Raw genomic sequence first — 22211 nt, 5'->3', positions numbered from 1 at the left:
TGGCATAAGGCCCTGCCTCTTACTGGCTCTAGCAATTTGGGTAACTTTCTTATTGAGCCTCAGTTTCCTCATCAGTGAAATGGAAATAATAGCAGATGTAGGAAATGATGATGGAAAGTTCTCTGCGTAGTAACTTGTAAATAGAAGGTTTTGATAAATGGTATTGTGGGGGTGGTTTATTTATTCCTTCAGCAAACACTTCCTGGGTGTCACTAAAGTTGAGGAGCAATTCTCAGCCTCGGGAATCCAGAATTGAACAAGACAGTTGAGCTCCCTCCTACAGGTGTGGGGAGGGGAGACTGAGAGTGAACGGGAAAATGCCAGCGCCCCATGAGTACCTTGCTCTGAAGCAAACAGCAGGCAGTGACCGAGGATTCCCAGGTGTTCAGTGGAAGACTGCTGAGGCCTGGAGGACAAGAAGGACCCCATCATCTGAGTATATGATATACCTGGATTGCTACTGAATTGAATCTGTATTTTAGTATCTTACACTATGTAAAGAATTCCTAGCATTGGTGGAGCAAACGTGCACAATTTAGATGCCACGTGGCGATCCAGGTCTGTGGCATCTATTTGTAAAGACAAAAGCTTATTGATTGTTAAAGGATTAGAGCAGGGTTTCTCAACTTTAGCTCTATTGAAATGCTCGGCTAAATAATTCTTTGCTGTGTGGTCTGTCTCAGGATTTGGAGATGTTTAACAGCATCCCTGGCCTCTACCCACTAGATGCCAGTAGCACCTCCTCCTGTCTCAAATTGTGACAACCAAAAAATGTTTCCAGATATCGCTGAATGTTCCCGAGTGGGCAAAGTTGCCCAGGATTTGTAATCACTGGATTAGGGGAAATGATGCCTGCAAAGTCCCCAGCAGGAATTACAGCTGCTACAAGCTGGATATATAAGACAAAGTCACATGAGTAGAAATACCCCCAACAGGCTCCCCAGCATACATGTGCCAATTAGGGGCATCTTCACAAAGCTCCCAAATTGCAGACACTGCAAATGGCCCTCAAGGGTCTGCTAAGTTATTACGACCTCTAATATTGACAGTAATAAAACTGTGCTCTTCTGCCGATGATTTTAATATTTTACTAAACTATACAGTCTCTTATAACAAGAGAAGTATTATCCCCTGTAGTGCTGTACTGCTCATAATTTGAATAATAATGCTACATTTCCTTATTTTAAAACCACTTCAGACATTAAATAGTAGTTTTTACCACTGCCATTACTATCTTATTTTAGTGTCCTATGTCATCTTAATCTAATGAATGTATAGTATATGGAGTTGCCCTGTTGTTAATTTTAGGACAGATAAAGGTATCACACCATTATTCTTGTCTATGCTGTGTTTTATTAATCTACCTTCAATAAATATTGCAATTGTTCTATATTTTTATGAATTTTCACATATATGAAAGCTTTCTACATTTTAGGAAGAATATTGCTAGATTGTTACACTATGATTAGCTCTAGGTACCTTCTGAATCTGTTACCAATTATATTAAATGTCAAAGCTTATAATTTTAATAACTAATTGTGCCATATAACGCTATGTTAAACTGTATCACTTTATAGTTTATCTTAATTATAAGCAGCAAACCAAACATTTTAATAAAATGTTCTGTGATAGGATACCTTTGGATAGGACTGGCATCAATCATTAATACTGCAAATAGAAGTCTTCAAAAATTAGCATGGCAGGATAATAGAGAATATGGTATTACTCCTTGCTCTCTGCAGTAACGCAGATACTCCCACATGGCACTATACCACAGGGGTATGTATACACAGTCACCCCCTATGTTGGTAGCACAGCTCTTACTACTACTATCTCTTGCTTACTTGCTTAAATGTTTATTGAGGGTCTGCTCTGAGCTGGACACTCTACTCTTCTCTCCTTGGAGATGAGAATATAGCAGTGAGAAAATTAAAAAGCAGCAAACAAAATCCTTGCCTTCTTGGTGTTTATATTCACCTGGGGAGAGACAAACAATAAACAAATCCAATGGTGATAACTGCTATGGTGGAATATCAAGCAGGGAAGAGAGAAGGGTGGAGGGGTGTGGAAGTTACAACTGTAAACAAGGAGGTCAGGGTGGACTGCCAAAGAAGGAAGGACTTGAAGCAGGTAAGGGAGGAAGGCATGCAGATATCTGGGGGAAAGAGTATCTCACAAAGAAGGAATAGCAAGTGAAAAGGCCCTGAGGCAGGTGCTCACTTAGCATGCTTGAGGAGCAGGAAGACCTTGTGGGTTGGAGGAATAGTAATTTAAAGATGTATAACAATGTAGTATTGTTATTCCTATAAATGCTGGAATCATTTTAGGATAAAGTAGTATTACATCAGTTTTTCTAAAATATCAACAGGATAATGTGGCTTTTTAAAAAAGAGTTTAAGTTGATTTTTCCACATGACTTTTAGATGTTTGTCCTCTAAAGAAAGGCATTCTCGTTTCTACCTAGGCATAGAAATTATTCCACTTGGAATGGTTATTTGGTAATCATGATCCAATGGACACTGTTTTCTTTGGTTCAGAAATTTAGAAATGCTTACAGGTCTGGGTAGTTTCATATTCTGTTATATATAAGACCAAATTTCATCTCTTGTTTATGGGGAAAGCCAGAAGTCATATTCTCAAGCAATAAGGTTGAGAGTCATTTGTAGTCATTGTTCTTTTCCTCCTTCAAGTCTTCTCAGAACGAATTCCTAGGATTTGTGACTATTTCTGTTCCCAAATAGTTCAACACTTTAATATTATGGAAGCTTGTGTTCTCGTCCAAATTATGATTTCTACTGAAGTTTTGTTCAACAAAAGTCAGAGCTCTGTGTAATAAATTCTTCTGATGTAGATGATATTTTGATTTACTTCTGTAAATATTTTTATAACTGAGAGTGGAGCATCTAAACAGTTGTTAAATACTTGTCTAGAATCTGCTGTAAAGTCTCTGCCAACAACCATCCTTTCTTGCTGTCTGGAATGGGTGACTTTTTCATGTACTTTCCATTCTGTATTCTCAGCAGTAAAATGATAATAAAACCCAAACCAGGAGATTATGATTTTAATATACTTTATTTAAAAAGTACACAGTTTTAAATTGGTTTCAATGGGTTTCAAGCAGAAGGGACGCTGCCCACTTGCAGTCCCGTTTCTGATGAAGGGTAATAATAATGTAGCAAACTCACATTTGCATGACTGGCAAAGTAAAAAGATAACTTTTTTGTCAACATATCTCTAAGAGTTTATATCACGCACAGCTTAATATCATGAGATGCTGATGGTTGGACTACATTTCATGTCTCCTATGTTGCACCATATTTTGGCTCACAGTTTATCCATACTTTAGCATGCCAAGAGAACATCTCCATCAGTGTCACCTTGAGAAGAGCATCAAAAGCAGAGGGAGCAGGATAAGGACCATCTTGGCCTGGAGATTCGGCGCACCCCCACACTCCCTCGCATTCTCCTACAGGGAAAGGCAGGGTTGGTTAGAGCCGAGGTGGATCCCAAGATGCCTTAAACTTCCCAGGGTATGTGGAGTCCCCATATCCCTCCCTGCTCTCCAGTGTACGAACAAAATCATTTGGAACCTAGATAATGGCAGGAAATGGACTTGTCTACATTTCATCACGTTAGTAATGAGAATCTCTGATTTCACTTGTCAATGCATAAAGTATTCAAAATGACTCTTTGTATACTATTATGCAGAACATTCAAGAGGCAAAGGGCTGTTGGTAGAGAAGTCTCTTGTGATTATTTTATAAAAGCAAAATACTGACCTTCTTAGTAAAAGATCACATCTCAGGGGGCTGATCATTTCAGATACTTGGCTATGGAAGGTTTTGTGTGTGCCTTCCTTTTAATTTGGGGGAAGGGAGGCTCTGTTTTACAAAACTCAAATCATATTATTTATTCCTTTCTGCACCATGATTTTTATCCACTAATTGATGGAAATTTCTCTATCTCCATTATTCTAGGTCTATTTTATTCAGTTCTTTTTTTTCTTATTGATGGTCATTCATCTTCTCATCTGTTCTCTACTGCTACAAAGAGCGCTGAATATAGGTCCTTACCAAACAATGATACTTGCTCCTGCCCTGGCCTTAGGTAAAGATGCCCAGGAGTGACAGTGCAGAGCTAAAGGGTATTTTTGCTTTTGATGGCTATTGTTAGATATTTCATTGGTACCTGTATTTTCTGATCACCCAGTAAATTGTATCTTTCATGTCCTCGGTTTATTTTTATATGCAGTTGTTTGACTTATCAATTTAAAGAGCTCTTTATGCTTTGATTTATAAATATTTTTTCAAGTTCTGTAAATTGGATACTGACTTAGTTATGTTTTTCCATCAAAAAGTTATAATTTTTATATAGTTAAATAAATCTGTTTTCTTCTATAACTCTTTGGTCTTGGATAAGAAGGTCTCTCCAATCCCTAGAATTTCTTTTTTATTTATTTATTTTTAAAATTTTATTGAAGTATAATTGATTTACAATGTTGTGTAAATTTCTGTTGTACAGCAAAATGATTGAGATACATATATATTATATATAATGTATAGTATATATAATATATATATTATATATATAATATATATATATATTTTTCCATTTTCTTTTCCTTTATGGTTCATCTCAGGATATTGAATATAGTTCCCTGTGCTATACAGTAGGACCTTGTTATTTATCCATTCTAGACATAATACTTTGCATCTGTTAATCCGAAACTCCCAATCCTTCCCCCACACCCTTAGCAACCACAAGTCTGTTCTCTATATCTGTGAGTCTGTTTCCGTTTCATAGATATGTTCATTTGTGTCGTATTTTAGATTCCTTATACTTGATAGATTCCACATATAAATGATATCATATGGTATTTGTCTTTCTGTTTCTGATTTACTTTGCTTAGTATGATAATCTCTGGGTTCATCCATGTTGCTGCAAATGGCATTATTTCATTTTTTATGGCTGAGTAATATTCCATTATATATATACACCACATCGCCTTTATCCATTCATCTGCTGATGGACATTTAGGTTGTTTCTATGTCTTGGCTATTGTAAATAGTGCTGCTATGAACATAGGGTTGCATGTATCTTTCTGAATTATAGTTTTACCTGGATACATGCCCAGGAGTGAGATTGCTGGATCATATGGCAACTCTATTTTTACTTTTATCAGGAACCTCCATACTGTTTTCCATAGTGGCTGCACCAATTTACATTCCCACCAACAGTGTAGGAGGGTTCCCTTTTCTCCACACCCCCTCCAGCATTTGTTATTCGTAGACTTTTTGATGGTGGCCATTCTGACTGGTGTGAGGTGGTAGCTCATTGTAGTTTTGATTTGCATTTCTCTAATAATTCGTGATGATGAGCATCTTTTCATGTGCCTATTGGCCCGTCTGTATTTCTTCTTTGCAGAAATGTCTATTTAGGTTTTCTGCTCATTTTTCAATTGGGCTGTTTGATTTTTGTTATTGAGTTGTACGAGTTGTTTGTATATTTTGAAAATTAAGCCCTTTCAGTTGCATCATTTGCAAATATCTTCTCCCAACCTGTAGGATGCCCTTTTGTTTTGTTTATGGTTTCCTTTGCTGTATAAAAGCTTATAAGTTTGATTAGGTCCCATTTTTTTCAAACATCTTTATTGGCGTATAATTGCTTTACCATCGTGTTTTAGTTTCTGCTGTATAACAAAGTGAATCAGCTCTATGTATACATGTATCCCCATATCCCCTCCCTCTTGTGTTTCCCTCCCACCCTCCTTATCCCACCCCTCTTGGTGGTCACAAAGCACCGAGCTGATCTCCCTGTGATATGCGGCTGCTTCCCACTAGTTATTTATTTTACATTTGGTAGTGTATATGTGTCCATGCCACTCTCTCACTTCTTCCCAGCTTACCCTTCCCCCTCCCCATGTCCTCAAGTCCATTCTCTATGTCTGTGTCTTTATTCCTCTCCTGCCCCTAGGTTCTTCAGAACCTTTTTTCTTTTTTTTTAGATTCCATATATATGTGTTAGCATATAGTATTTGTTCATCTTGCTTTTATTTCTATTGCCTTGGGAGACTGACCTAAGAAAACACTGGGACAATTTATGTCAGAGAATGTCTTGCCTATGTTCTCTTCTAGGAGTTTTATGGTGTCATGCCATGTATTTAAGTCTTTAAGGTATTTTGAATTTATTTTTGTGTATGGTGTGAGGGTGTGTTCTAAATTCATTGATTTGCATGTGACTGTCCAGCTTTCCCAACACCATTTGCTGAAGAGACTCTCTTTTCCCCATTGTATATTCTTGCCTCCTTTCTTGAAGATTAATTGACCATAGGTGTGTGGATTTATTTCTCGGCTCTCTATTCTGTTCCACTGATCCATATGTCTTTTTCTGTGCCAGTACCATGCTGTTTTGATTACTGTAGCCTTGTAGTATTGTCTGAAGCCTGAGAGGGTTATGCCTCCTGCTTTGTTCTTTTTTCTCAGAATGGCTTTGGCGATTCTGGGTCTTTTATGTTTCCATATAAGTTTTAGGATTATTTGTTCTAGTTCTGTGAAAAATGTCATGGGTAATTTGATAGGGATCACATGAAATCTGTAGATTGCTTTGGGTAGTACGGCCATTTTAACAACTTTAATTCTTCCAATCCAAGAGCATGAATCCCATCCCTAGAATTTCTTATGAGACCATCATTTACCATGCAAGTCCATTCTATACTCTCTCCTTTGAATTGAACCTTTGTCATACAAAAGAATTACTATTCTGTTCCACTGACCTCATCTCAGTGGGTCTAGAAACTTAAAGAAAAAAAATACTGATTTTTTTTTTAGTGTTTATCATGTATCTACTTACCAAAGCAAATTATCTTATTAACTTGAAAAGATTTTTACTCTAGTGACTTTAGTGCTATGTATGCAGTTCTGGTTTTAATTGAAGTGGTATTATTGCTTTTGGACTATTGTTCACATTTCTATTTTACATAGAGCTTTTATTAGAGGTGATCACTGAATTTTATCAAAGCCCTTTTCAACTTACGTTGTTATTGAACTCTCCCTCGAATATAGAAGGAAACATTCTCAATAAATTCCAAATTCTTTTTAGTACTATACTGACTTTAAAGTATTTTCTAGGACTTGGATAGTTTAAATAACATTAAAATTATTTGCTATTTACAGGTGAGATTAACACTCAGCTGGCTCTGGTGGCATTTTAAAAAATGAATATCTTCCCAGTCTCCCTAGAGTAATTGGTCTAGGCAAGTTTTCTATTTTTCAAGGTGGGGGATGGACTTAATTTTTAAACTATAACTTTTCTTGCCATATTTAATTGTTTTTGCCTACAACATTGAAGGACATAATTCACCTACATCGGTGATAAGTTTACCTTTCTTAGTACTAGGTTTAATTTTTCTCTGATCATCACTTTTGGTGTAAATGTAGTGCCTTTAGAGTTGTGACTTCGTGTGGTTAGGGGAGTTTAAAGGCTTATCATTCCACATTTATATATTGTGACTCTTGATCTGACCTTAGTATTGCCACTTTTGCTTTACATGAATTTCTTATAAATAAAAGGCTGTCTAAAAGTAAGCAGGAAAATATATATATATATATATATATATATATATATACATTTTTTTTTTAGTAAGCAGGAAAATAATTTTAACTACAATTTGAAAGAAGTAAAACAAGATGGTAAGAGCCACTTTATGTGTAATAGTGGAAAGTGGTAAAATTATAGCACATTTGTAGCAGCGAAGATAGTAAAGAGGCTTTTAAAAAATATACATGGATATAATAAGATAAGACTATTAAGCACAGACTAAATAAGAAGGCATTGAGAGGCTGAAAGTAGAGTACCATTAGCCTTCCTGTATATTCTTTGGTTTGCCTGAAAGGGACTGCTTTCTCAAGAGTAAACTTTTGAGCTATAGTTCTTTGACTACTGTGAGATTCTCATGGCGAATCTGATGGGAAAAGAGTAGGAAGGGTTCTCAGGTTACCTCAGGATGGAAGCCATGACAAGATTCCGGACGCCTTCTGATCTTCTGAGCCTTTAAACGTTCACACTTAAGGGATTCGTTATGTTGACTGTTGTTAAGGCATATTTCCAAGATGCTCCTTTTCCTCACTCTGAATTTCAGAGCTCAAAACTTGGCACTAAACTCCCTTAACAACTTCTCTCTCTCTAATAGTGGAAAGGATATCATCTCCTCCTCTCTAAGATTTCTCCCCTAGGTTTCCTTACTGTTGATCCCCCTTACCAGCTTCATCAGTAGTGGCTGGACCTACACACAAAAGGATATACCTGATTTCAATGGGTGCCATGGTGATGGGGGCCACAGACTCACAGAGGCAGCTACTGTCCACCACCACCATGAACAGATTGCTGCTTGGGATTTGCTGGATGACAAAGGACCTGTTGGAACAAGAGGCAGAGAGACAGTGAGTGGTCACTTACCATCCCTCAACTTAATAGCCATGAGGAAAACTTTCCCTGGGGTGGGGGAACTACTGTAATATTTTGGAAAACAAGTTTCAGAGACTGCTTTACTAGTCAAGTTGCCTCCTTCCCCAAGGCTCTTCACTTTCAAATACGAAGTTTCACTAAGAAGACAGTACATCTATGTCCATATATAGCTCATAAAACTCACCTTGGAAAGACAGGACTTTTACGTGTACGAAACAGGAGAGTCAGAGTTGGCTAAATCACCTCAGTTTCCAAGGTCTAAGAGGTTAAGCTTTTCCAAGACTCATTTTCTTCTCCCAGGGCCTAAACATCACCCCAAGTTGCATCTGATGTTCTTTGAGGTATATTTTTCCTTCTCCCTCCAACAAGGATAGACTGAAGCTATGTCATATTAATGATAAAATATGAAGTGGACTTCCTAGACCTTACCCTGAACCACTTTGCACAATGTCTGCCCATAATAGAGGTATTTTTTGGATGAAATTAATGCTAGTTGTTTAAGGAGATCCATCCTTCTCAGAGACCAAGTTAAGCTGTACTAAGGCCATATGGCCCTTCTGACATTCTGGGTTTATCTGTACAGCTAGTCCAACATAAGTAAGCCTAACGACACCTCTTTCTCACCTTACCCAATACAATGAAATGACAAAGTAATATCACCATAAAAGTACTCCTTGAACCAGAAATACCAGTGACTCTTTGGAGGAACAAATCAGAGAACAAATCCCATATTCTTCTAGAGCCGACAGATTAGCTTAATATTTAGCCCCAGCCCCAGAATCCCTGTCACATAAATTTTCCATGATATTTTACCAAATTCAGTTTAGTCAGATGAACTAGACTATAACATTAAAAAACGGTCAATTTCTCTGTAAGTTATCTTCATCTTTCTCTCAAAAAATTTGTTCTGTTCTCTAGAGTGTATCTAGTATAAAAAGATATGACATGAATTTTCATGATCTTAGTATACAAACTGATAGAAATACCAAAATGGTATGATGAATGCATGACTTGCTTAAAATATAGAGCAAAAACTCTTCAGACCTAAGCAATAACAGAATATAAGTTATTTTCAAACGCAGGGAAATGCAACACATTCCAAAGAGCAGAAAGCATCAATTACATGTTCTTCTTTTACATTCGGCTAAAATTAGAAATTAATAGCAAAAAGATATAAGCAGTGGAAATTAAAGGTTAAAAACACATCCAATTAATCCTTGAGAATTTGAGAGCAGCCCAGACTCAAATCTGTGCAGATTTGAGTCTGGGCTGCTTAAATATTTTTACTGGGAAAAAATGTTGCAAATAAATGAACTGTGTTTTTGAATCAAGAAACTGGAAAAATAAGAACATAAACCTGCACCTGTGCCCTATACTCATTCTCCCCTGTGGTACACTGTGCTGAGAATTGATGCCCCTCCCCGAAGCCCAGCCCTCAGGCTTCTGCAAGGATGTGACTGATGGAAGAGGAGAGAGGTGATCATTGTACAAATAGTTTCTCTTGTCTACTAGCCATTTTCTTCAGCTTACACAAAACTCTCCCTTAACTTTACCTTCACCTACCACCGTCCTCATTTATAGTACAACTTCCCCGTCCTCATTTATAGTACAACTCCTAAAAAGAATTATACACAATCCCTCTCTCTCTCCTCTCTCTCTTCCTCTCTCTCTACTTCCTCACTTCTCTCCTTTCACAAATCTACTCCAATAAGGCTGTAGTCCTTACCACACCCTTGGATTGGTTCTTGTCAAGGACACCAATGACCGCACTGCCTTTCTTCTCAATCTCCTTTGCCTCCACTTCCTCCTTCCCTGCTCACTGTCTGTCCCTCACAACAAACTGTGGTTTCCATGGGAGGAAGGCCACATGCGTCTGCCCCTGGTTATCTTTTATCCGCAGCAGCCAGAGTTATGCCTGGGACAGAGCAGATGCTCAGTAAACATTCACTGAATCAATGACAGAATGAACTTATAAAGATAAAAGCAGAAGAATAAGATGCAGATGAAAACGTGAAGATAACTAAAAGAATCAAACTCTGGCTTAAAAGAACAAGGACATAAGTCCACTTATGGCACTCCTGATCAAGAAAAAGAAGTCACAAAGTTACATTAAAACCGAAAATATACAGAGGCATTTTAAACATTTTAAGTGAGTATTACGTATATCATTACAAACAATTTGAAAACTTAGATCAAACACACTTTGGGGGATAAAGTATAAATTATCAACATTTGGCCAAGCTATAAAAAACACCAGCAAACCAACTGCATGAAAAAAACCTGAAATGCACATTGAGAATCTAACCCCAAGTGAATACTACCAAGTCACCCAAAGAACAGATACCACTGTGTTCATAGAAAATCCGTGTGAACCCACTGACCAACTGTTAGAACCAAGAAACGAACTAAGCAAGCTGCCCAGTTACATAATCAGCATATAAAACCACAGCCTTTCCCTGACACTGGCAATAACCAATGAAAAAATATTTATGAAATAAAGAACCATTGATATTGTCAATAATTACTATGAAATGCCCAAGGATAAACCTAGTAAAAGATGTTTCTTTATGAAGAAAATGATCAAATTTCACTGAATATAAAAGAAAAAAAAAACCCTAAGAAATCCACAGTGGTTGTGGAAGGAAACAGTTATATATTAAAGGTGTCATTTCTCCTTCAATTAACCTTTTAATTCAAAGTAATCTCAATAAAAATCCCAACAGGAATTTTGATGGAATTTGAGGTGATGATTCTAAGATTCATTCATAAGATTAAATATAAAGAACAGTCTGGACAATTGTATAAAATTGAATTTTATAAAAAAAAAAAAAGAGAGAGAGAGAGAGAGAGAAGGGAAGATGCTTGCCCCTAATAAGTATCAAAACCCATGAGACAATTTACAGAAAAGGAAACACAGATAGACAACTGATATGTAAAAGGGGTTCAATCTCACTACAAATTAGGTAAATATAAATTAAAATGAAATTAAAATAATGAAATGCATTTTTCACCAGCAGAATGGCAAAATTTTGTCTATGGTAGTATCAAATGATGGAGAGTCTGAAGAAGTGAATATTATTCTACATTGCTGGTAGGAAAGTGAATTTTACAGCCCCTATGAGAACAATTCGTTATTGTTACAGTGAAAAATCATTTAGATCCTATTTTTCCAGTTGTTTTACTTCTCAGTAAGAGGAACTATTGTTCAAGAACCCAAGAAGACATACATAAAGATGCTCTTGGTAACACTGTTCATTGAGAGGAGGAAAACACAAGACCCACCTGAAAGTTCATCAACAGAGGAATGACTAAATAAGCAACAGTGTGTCTGTTCTATGGTCTACCTGGCACCAGATGAAAGGGTAAAAGGTGTCAATTTACCATCATGAAAGATTACCCAAAACATAATAAGCGGGAAAATAACGTTGCAAAACTATACATAAAGTATAAATGTTTAAGAATATTTAGAAATACTCATCTAAGAGTATTTGATTCTGCTACAGAGAACAAGAAAAATAAATGGGATGGATAAGACTTATCAGTTATGTTATGAGTAGATAGTATCAGTAAGTGATCCATGACTCATGTTAACATAGAAGGAATAAATGAACAAATGGAGCACATGTGGGTAGAACACAAAAAAGGACAAAACATATGAAGTGTCTTCCTAGTGATAAAAAGGAATGAAAGGACCAAGTGAAATTAACTATTTATAAGGCACAGATCATGTCATCTCCAGATTGACAGCTGTCACCTATATCCTCCTTAAGTCAACCCACTGGCAACTCCCATGCTCTGCCTGAGACATGCAGATAAAAGTCATGGCTGCTCAACAGATTAGAGGCAATTTGCAGACTTGACCTTCCATCTCTCCAACAAAGCAAGCATGTATTGCCTCCAGGCACCTTCTGTCTACTGAGCCCCCACCCCTACCCTCAAGTCTGGTCCTCCTACCACATCATCAGTGAGAGAGAGAGCAAGGGAGGAGGGGATGGAGGGGAGGGAACAGGATGGCAGTGGTGGACAAGAGGAGAAGACTGGGAATAATTGTCCGGGGAGACTTAAACTTAACCTGTAACATTGGAGTTCTTTACAAGGCGAATGTGTACATGTATTCTTTTTTTTTTTTTTTTTTTTTTTTTTTTTTTTTTTTTGGCGGTACGCGGGCCTCTCACTGTTGTGGCCTCTCCCGTTGCGGAGCACAGGCTCCGGACGCGCAGGCTCAGCGGCCATGGTTCACGGGCCCAGCCACTCCACGGCATGTGGGATCTTCCCGGACCGGGGCACGAACCCGTGTCCCCTGCATCGGCAGGCAGACTCTGAACCACTGCGCCACCAGGGAAGCCCTGTACGTGTATTCTTAAAACATTTATAAAATGGAATGTTATGCTAGGGGCAAAGAGTATTGATTTTCTCATTTCACAAAAGAGAAAACTGGGACTCAGAGAACATACAGACAATAAGACATAATTGTGCCCATATTAGAGATTGGGAAACAAGAGATTAACTGATTTCCTAGAGTAACAGGGGCAGAGCTGCAAGCCTCTGGAGCCCAGGCCTGTTACGGGGCTGCTACCATAGGCAGCCGACTTTCTGTCTTGTACTGGAGTTATTAGTGCTCAAGCTCCTCAAGGGCAGACCCAGTGATCACTTGATATGAATGGTTAATGACAACCAGTGCAAGATATTATTCGTTTTAACACATTTACCCTCCAAGGTGAAGGCTCCCCAAGTGTTCTCATGAAGTCCCACAGCAAACTCCCCCCCTTTTACCCCCAGTCCTAGGAGATGGAAATCTCTGCAGGCAGCTATTACTACAGTGGAGGAAAACACCCCCTACCAAGGATTTGCCAGCGGAAAGATTAACTGCTTTTCCATATTTTAAAGACTTACTGTCTGCTTATTAACATGTTTTTTTGGAGGGGTCTGGCCAATGTTAGCTGTACATTTATGTGCACAATGTGTATTTATGGCCCAGGGTGTAGGGTTGAACTTCATAAAACACACCTCCATCCAGCTGGGCCCAGCAGCCAGACTGACATCGCTGTGTAGAGGGACCGTGGCCTGTGGGGTTGGCCTGGGGGCCAAACAAGGCGGAAGGGAAATGCCTCAACAGAGAATCACAGCAGCCATTTCTAAGCAGGGATAGGTCAAAAATGCATGAAATAAATTAGGTCCTCAAGGGAAACAGAATAGGGAAGAGGGAAGCAATTTTGATCTGTCCATTGCCGGAACTGAAATAACCCAGTCCTCCCTTTTCCATTCACAACAGACTGAGAAAGAACTAGAGGAAAAAAGATGATGCAATTTCAAGACAGCCTCCCTTGACAAGAGGGACTATCTGCTGAGGGGGCTTTGCTACCCAGATGAGGAAGGCGGCCACACTGCTCCCCTAATGCTGCCTGGACAAGTGTGTGTGGTGGGGGGAACCCATGGCTAAGATTCCCAGAGGACCCCAGGGTGAACATTTGGAGAATTTGGTTGGCTTGCTTTTCATTAATTGGGTACAAAACCATGGCTCAAAAAATAATCGGGCAGGACAGAATCTTAAAACATTTTAAAGTCTTTCACTTTTTATAGACTTTTACAAATTGTCCATATTTTTTCTAAAGATAAAATAAAAGACAATGAGTAAATCACAGGGAATCAATTTGAATCTGGCACTGACTGTGTTCTAGGTTGTACTACTCTCCAGGTGGACTGGGTATGTGGATCTCCAAAGACCCTATTCTCTTTGGAGGTGGGGAGATGCCTGTATTCCCCCAATGTGCCCCCAAATGCCCTACAGTGACCCAGGCCCATAAGTTGTGGAGAGCAAGCATTTGGTGATGGACTGCTTAAATTTAAACTGGAAATTAAATATTGAGGCCATGTTCTAATCCATAGTTGTGTTACCCTGTGGCATGGGGGAGGTAAAAGGGCAACACTCACCTACTCATGGCTCAGCTCAAACAAGGTGAAAGAACGAACAGCAGGGCCTCCCCTGCTCACCCCCAAAAGTGTCAGGCCCAGGACATTTCACAGGTGAATCATGTTAGCATGTCAAGGCACATGTAGTTCTAAAACATTTAAGCTGCTTCAGAGCACAGGGAAAGAAGGAAATACTTCAGATTTCTTTTAAGGACCTTGATATAAAACCTGACCAAGATTATACAAAAAGAAAGACAGAAAGACAGAAAGAGAGAAAGAGAGAGAGAGAGAGAGAGAGAGAGAGAGAGAGAGAGAGAGAGAGGGAGAGAGAGGGAGAGGGAGGGAGGGAGGGAGGAAGGGAAGGAGGGTGGAAAGAAGAGCTACGGAATAATCTCTTTTTGTGAATATTGATGCAAAGATCTTAAATGAAATGCAGCAAACAGACTTCAGTAGGACATTGAAATACAGCATGCAGCAGTGAGGATTAACCTAGGAATGCAAATGAACAAGCTTATTGAGTTGTCTCAGCTTAATAAAGATAGAAACATGAAACAATTTTTTTTTTTTTGGCCGTGTGGAGCAGCTTGTGGGATCCTAGTTCTCTGACCAGGGATGGAACCGGGCCCTCGGCAGGGAAAGCGCAGAGTCCTAACCACTGGACCACCAGGGAATTCCCGAAACAATTTTTTTTAAGTCTCTATTTTCAACCCTACTGTATTGAATTCCTGCTTTCTCATCTCTAAATGATATCTGGAAAGATTCCCTAACTTTCTGAAAACTTGAGGTTAATAAAATTAGCCCAATCTAGTTTAATACTTTAATTTCATATCTAGTTTGAAGCTCTACACTGTCATTCCTTCAAGCTTCTATTTTCTAGCATCTTCAGTCATTTGGGGTGGGGAAAATGGAGCAGCAAAGAGGCAAGCATTTCCTACTCACCAGGCCATGGTGCAATCTCTCACTACAGCTTGTAACAGCTTGGCCTTTGGTGTCCTCTGTGTGGATCCAGCACCCAAATGTGGCTTTTTTGTGAGGTTACCGTGGATTCTCCTGAGAACCAAGAGCCCCTCAACGTGGTCCCAGCGTGACCACCCACACAGCTCTTGTCATCAGCATCGTGCCCACAGCCTCTTGCCCTTAGTGTGGACCTCTCCTGGAGAGCAACGCTCTTGTTGAGTTTCAGCAAAATGACAGCAATCTTCCATATTGTCTATCTGGCCCCTGGGAAACAGGCATCTTTGCCGGCCCAGCCATAGTCCACCTCAGTGCTGCTCCTTCTCCAAGCCTAGCCCTCTCCCTCTAGATCTCTTTCCCCTGCTTGGATAGGACACGTCAGCACACCTGCCACCCAGCAGACATTTGGCCAGTGCTGTACCTCCCTTCTTTCAGATACCCCCAAAATATATTAGAGTCTTGGAGAATTCCTCACCACCCATCTGGATCCCAGCAGGAAAAAGTACCCCCTGGAGGAAAACGCCTCTTTCCATGAACCCTGATCTCTTCCTTGTTAGGCCCCTCATCAGTCTTCTTGTGGTAGATTAAAGGCGGACCAGTTGTCAACCCTCAAATAAACTTGAAGGTGGGGGTCGGGGGGAGAGTTTCCAATTCTAAATCAGTGCCAGCTAAATGGCTGTTCTCTTTAGAACCTGTGGTGCTCAGGTCCTCAGTCTGGGGCTACAAGGAAAGCCTCACTTGACAACCTGTTGGCATTCTTCCAGTAAATCTATCGGTGTAAGAGACCCTATCCAGAGTTGGAAAAGAGCCAGTGCTGTGGGATCTGTCCAATAGGTGCCTACAAGACATTTGACAAAAATCCCATCTCTGAAAACAAGTGATCAAATTACAATTGGAAAACTTAGGCATTAGGGAGTTGAGCCCTAGAAACCATCATCATGGCTCCCACCAGGTATTCCTCTGATAGCATGCCAGGAACCAGACTGGTACAGGCCTTTCCTGCTCCATTTCACTTGAGTAGGAAATGTGTTGTGTTTTCACAGTTAAGAGCTGAGGTTAAATGAGACGAGCATATTGTCTTTGTTATACTTATTTATTCAAAAATGTATATACAATGGACACATTATGACATTCCACTTGTGACTTGCTGATGGAAAGTGCACACAAAGAGCCCAAGTGATGCTTTGTCTGCAGGGCGCAGTGTCCCACGGTGGTATTTATTATACTGCAGACAGAATGAGTCCAAAAGACCCATAATAATGACTTTCACTCATCCTCAGCCCCACCAAGGATTTGTTGAGATTTATGGTGCCAACCCAGAGCTTAAAAACCACTTGGGCAGGAAGTTCTTTGGCATTATCAGCCCAAGGCAGGTGGCAAGGAAAGCTATTTTGTGTTTGAAATATGGGGGAAAGAGCCCCATAGAATTAAATGCAAAAAGGACCTAATTTTCTTTTCTCATCTCAGAAGAAGAAAATCTCAAAAGAGCTGACAACAAAAGATATTTTTAAAACTTGGCTGTTACTTTAGCTTTTCAGTCTTTTATTTATTCATTTATTTTTTTGGTACTAGAGTCTTCAGTAAATCCTCTTAATTATGACATGAACCATTTTCTTCTAATCCCTTAAGAAGAGTAAGGAATTTGTTAAATATTTTCACTGGAACTATTAGTGTCTTTTCTTATAAATAATGAGAATAATAGCTAACATTTATGGAGTATTTACCTAGGGCCAAGCACTTTTCTAAGCACTTCCCCCTTTAATCTTCATACCAACTCAAAGAATTATCATCTTCATTTTAAGGATGAAAATATATATGCTTTGATAAGTTAAACAACTTTTCCAAATCCTAAAACCCACTGAATATCAAAGTAAAAAAACTCTATAAAACCAAACCTATTTGACTCTAAGTCTTTATTTTAATGATTACACTTTAATCACCATCATCACAGTCATCACCATCTACCACTTACTGAGCCCTTACCATAGCAGTCATTGTGTGAAGGTCTTTTACCTAAAACTGGTTTATTTCACAACAACTCTAGGAGGCAGGTCATATTATTCCCAAGTTATAGAAAAAGCACCTGAGATTTAGAGAATGTAAGTAATTTGGTCCCATCTTGGTTTAAGATAGCACAGGTAATAGGTATCAGAGCCAAGTTCTGGATTTAAGCTGTCAGACTTTACTCCTTCCATCTTACCCCATAAAAATCAAAATATCAAATGGAAAAGTGTTTGGGGCAAATTTCACTGATAAACTGACACCAGAGAACCTGTCTCTCGATTGGAGGGTTCAAATTGACATTACTTTGGATTCACAGTTATAATCTCCCACTTTCTAGCTTTACAATGTCTTCTACAATCTCCAAGTGAACTGTTGGGTTCATTTAGCAAAATAGAACAACATCATAATGAACGATCGGGAGGTCTAAACAGACTCAAAACTAAAAAGAATTCACTGGGGAGTTGAACATCTAATTTTAGCTGGAAAAGTCACATTCTACTATCAATAATTTCTTTCTAAAAGGTTGGACATCTTGCATTATATGAAAAAGGCATTTTGTCTACCACACTTCGTTAAGAGCAAAAAACCAATTAGACTAAGTATAAGTTTTGCATAGAAAAAAAAGCCTAGAAGGAAATATAGCACCATTTAAATACTTTTACTTATCCACAGTTTATAGATGAAGAAACTAGGTAACTTGCCTGAAGTTACTGAGCTAATAAGACATGGAGCTGGGATTTAGATCCAGACTACTTGGCTTTAGAGTGTAAGCATGTAATTTCTCTGCCTCAGTTCTGAGTGGTGAGATGGCATGTGATTTTTACTGTATTCTTATATATTTCTCTACTGTTCAGTCTTCTACAATGAGTAGAAATTACATTTAATAGGAACCAGAACCATGGAAAAATAGCTTTCTATTTTTTAGACTATAGACATACATATGTAGAAAACTAAATCTCAGTGATCAGCATTTGCTTTACAATCTCAGTTGCTTAAAACTAAAATCACGTGAAATTCCTCCAAGATCATTAATTGAAAGAAAAAGGAAGTACCTCCTTAGTGGTTTTGCTGCCCTCTTCCATGTGACCAATTTGACTATATATCCTTGGGTTAAGTCCCCATCAGGAGCCCTCTCTGAGTCCCTCTATAATATCATCTTTAACTCTGCCTGATGTACAGTTGAAACTCAATATATTTTCACCAAATGAAATAAAGGCTGAACCCACGCTTTGTTACTTTGATGCTTTCTGAATAATATATCTTGTAGCTTTGAATCAATCTCCCAGGGAGAGAGTCAGACAAATCATGTAGTTTGGTATATTTTGAGATCTGACTTCTTAAACCAATGTTGCTAATAATTCCCACCACTATTAAATAGTTTCTTATCACAAAACAGCATAGTTATTCGTTTTGAAGAGTGTTAAGTACTGAGGTAGAGACCCAGAGCCATAGGGAAATTTCAAGAGAGACAGATGCATTCCAGAAACATTATATCTAAGGCAGTGTTGTAGGTTTGAGAGATTAGTGTTCACACAGATTTTTGTGACTATTGGTGATATACTCCAATACAGAAGAAAAAAAGTGTCCCAGAACAAAAATGAAAACTATTCTCCCATATCCACATAGACAATATCAATGTGGAGTAGATATGAGGAATAAAATGAAGGAGGTGGGAATAGCAGGGGATACTGGAAAGTTGACTGGTTCAAAAGTCAGTGGAGTTGAATCAAGCTCCCAGTGTGAAATTAATAGGCAAACCACCTTGGGAATTATCGCATTCCCTCTCTCAGCCTTAGTTTTCCTACCTCAAAAGTGATTTCTAAGGTACCTCCCCAATCTAACATCATAAAGTACTTGGTTTTCACATCATCGTTTCCTCCTTGCACAAAACTCTAAGTTGATATAACAGACTTTGATTAGTTGTCACAATCATCTTCTCTTTTGTTTAGCTCCCTCCACTGCCAACCCTAAAGAGAATCATACTTTTCTTTTTTTAAAAAAAATATTTATTTATTTATTTGGTTGCACTGGGTCTTAGTTGCAGCAGGCGGGCTCCTTAATTGTGGCACATGGGCTCCTTAGTTGCAGCAGGTGGGATCCTTAGTTGTGGCTCAAGGGCTCCTTAGTTGTGGCATGCAAACTCTTAGTTGTGGCATGCATGTGGGATCTAGTTCCCTGACCAGGGATCGAACTCAGGCCCCCTGCATTGGTAGCACAAAGTCTTAACCACTGCACCACCAGGGAAGTCCCAAAAATCATATTTTTCTTATTAAAAAAACAAAAAGAGAGGTATTTTGTTAAAATCCAAAAATTCTGAATGTTAAATTAACCTAGGGTGACACCTATAATTCTAACTGATGCAGATAAATGCTATACATGATAAAGGGAAAAAGTTTTAATGAATAAATACTACATTCCAGGGCTAGAAGCAAAGATGAAACAGACTAACCAATGAAAACCTAAAACCAAGCCACCCAAAGAGCATGGTGATCCACTGGTAATTTAAATGCAATGTACAATCAAGTTTATTCTCCAAAGGAAGATTACAAAATCCAGGGCATCTACAATGTACCATCCAAAATATTCAGTGTGCAAAAACTACTATACATGTGAAGAAATAATAAAATGTGACAAAACATTTAGGAGAAAAATCAGTCACTAAAAAGAGAAAAACATATGACTCAGAAGTTAGAATTAGTAAATATGTAGATGAGAAAATATAGTTATATGTTAATGAACCTAAAACCATGGATATATTGGTCAAAGGGATGAAGGAATTTCAGCAGAAATACGAAAACTGTATAAAATAACCAAATTCAAATCCTAAAACAGAAAGAATAAAGTACCTGAAATCTAAAATACAATGAATTTTAGTTGATAAAGAAGATGTGGTTCATATATTTTATATATATACATATACACCTATATAACAGAATATTAATCAGCCATAAAAAAGAATGAAATATTGCCATTTGCAACAACATGGATGGATGATGGACCTGGAGGGTATTATGCTAGTCAAATAAGTCAGACAAAGGCAAATACTCTATGTCATCACTTACATGTGGAATCTAAAAAATAAAACAAATGAATTGAATTAATTTAACAAAACAAAACCAGACTCACAGATAGAAAGAACAAACTAGTGGTTACTGTGGGGAGAGAAAGAGGGAGGGGCAACATAGGGGTAGGGGGACTAAGAAGTACAAACTACTATATATAAAATACGTAAGCAACAAGGATATATCGTGCAGCACAGAGAATATAGCCAATATTTTATAACAACTTTAAATGAAGGATAATCTATAAAAATACTGAATCACTATGTTGTACACCTGAAACTAATATAATATTGTAAATTAATTATACTTGAATAAAAAATAATAAAATAAAATTCATTGAATAGACTTGAAAGCTGATTGGGCTTTTAATGGAAGAAAAGATCAGTAAACTTGAAGCCAAGTTAATAGCAACCACCAAATAAGAGAACAGAAAGAGAGAAAAAAAGATTGAAACAAAAATGAACAGAACTTCAATAAGCAATGACACAGTATCAAGCAGTCTAACAAACAAGAATTTTGAATCTCAGAGTTGAGTAAAGAGAGACTGGGCCAAAAAAATATAGAAAAAAATATCAGGTGGCTTAAAATGAGAGAGAAGAATTGGGAGTATATTATCATAAGGTATGTACACTACACATGAAACATAGTATTATTTGAAGATAAACCATGAGAAATTAAAGATGTATGTTGTAAACCTTACTACAGTCATTAAAAAAATCTACTTGAAAACATATAAATTATAAACCAGTAGCAGGAAAAAAATGGAATCATAAAACACTCAACAGAAAACAAGGTAGGAGAAAAAGAGGAGAAAAGAAACAGAGAGGAACAACAAACAGAACACAACCAAAAGGATGGTAGCTTTTAAGCCAAACATATCACGAGCTAAATTAAAAGTTAATGGTCTAAACACACCAATTAAAAGATAAAGATTGACACACTGCATAAAAACGTGAGACCCAACTGTATCTCGTCAACAAGAAACCTTCTAATTATGAACACATAGATAAGCTCAAAGTAAAAATATTAAAAGATATACCATGAAAATACTAATTAAAAAAAAGCTGGAGTGACTATATTAATATAAAGAAGGATATCATAGAGTGATAAAGGAGTTAACTCAGCAAAATGCATAATAACATATATATCAAATGTTGTTAGGTATATAGACATTTAGAATTATTATGCATGAAGCAAAAACTAATATACCCTGAAAGAAAAAATAGACAAATCCACAATTATAGTTGGAGACTGTAACAGTACTCTTTTGGTAATCAATAGAATTAGCAGAATAAGTGGACAGAAAATTGTTCAGGATATAGAAACAATTTTACCTAACTGACATGTATAGAACACTCCAATTAACAACAGCAAAATATACGTTTTTTAAAAAATGGAAACACTCACCAAATTAAATCATGTTATAAGTCATAAAGCAAATCTTTGGAAACTTAAAAGAATTGAAATTATACAAAGAATGTTCCCAAACCATAATGAAATTAAACCCAAAATAAATGACAGAAAGATTTCTGGAAGACCCTCAAATACTTTGAAACTGAGCAACACATTTCTAAATAATCTAAGGTTAAAGAGGAAGCTTCATGGAAAATGAGAAAATACTTTGAAATATTCCAAAAATGTTTAATGAAAAACAAAATACATAACACATATCAAAATTTGTGAGATGCAGTTAAAAAACTGCTTCAAGGAAAATTTCTAGTATTAAATGCTCATATTATAAAAGAAGAAAGGTCTCAAATCAATAATCTAAGTTTTAACCAGAAGAAACTAGAAAAAGAAGAGAAAAATTCAAAGCAA

At 37.7% G+C, this 22211-nt stretch overlaps 1 protein-coding gene across 1 annotated transcript in view; it reads right to left on the bottom strand.

Moving 5' to 3' along the window:
- Positions 1–3053: 3053 nt before the first annotated feature.
- Positions 3054–22211, bottom strand: part of CACNA2D3 (calcium voltage-gated channel auxiliary subunit alpha2delta 3) — a 784136-nt gene continuing 764978 nt past the window's right edge. The window contains exons 36-38 of the mRNA XM_060022702.1: positions 8300–8412; positions 7997–8079; positions 3054–3466 (exon numbers count right to left, since the gene is read on the bottom strand). Of these exons, the coding sequence (XP_059878685.1) occupies positions 3374–3466; positions 7997–8079; positions 8300–8412 (289 nt within the window). The 3' untranslated portion in view covers positions 3054–3373. The remainder of the gene's footprint in view (positions 3467–7996; positions 8080–8299; positions 8413–22211) is intronic.

This window comes from Delphinus delphis, chromosome 10 (assembly GCF_949987515.2).
Source record: "Delphinus delphis chromosome 10, mDelDel1.2, whole genome shotgun sequence".
NCBI lineage: Eukaryota > Metazoa > Chordata > Mammalia > Artiodactyla > Delphinidae > Delphinus > Delphinus delphis.
This window is presented reverse-complemented; position numbering and strand designations above follow the sequence as displayed.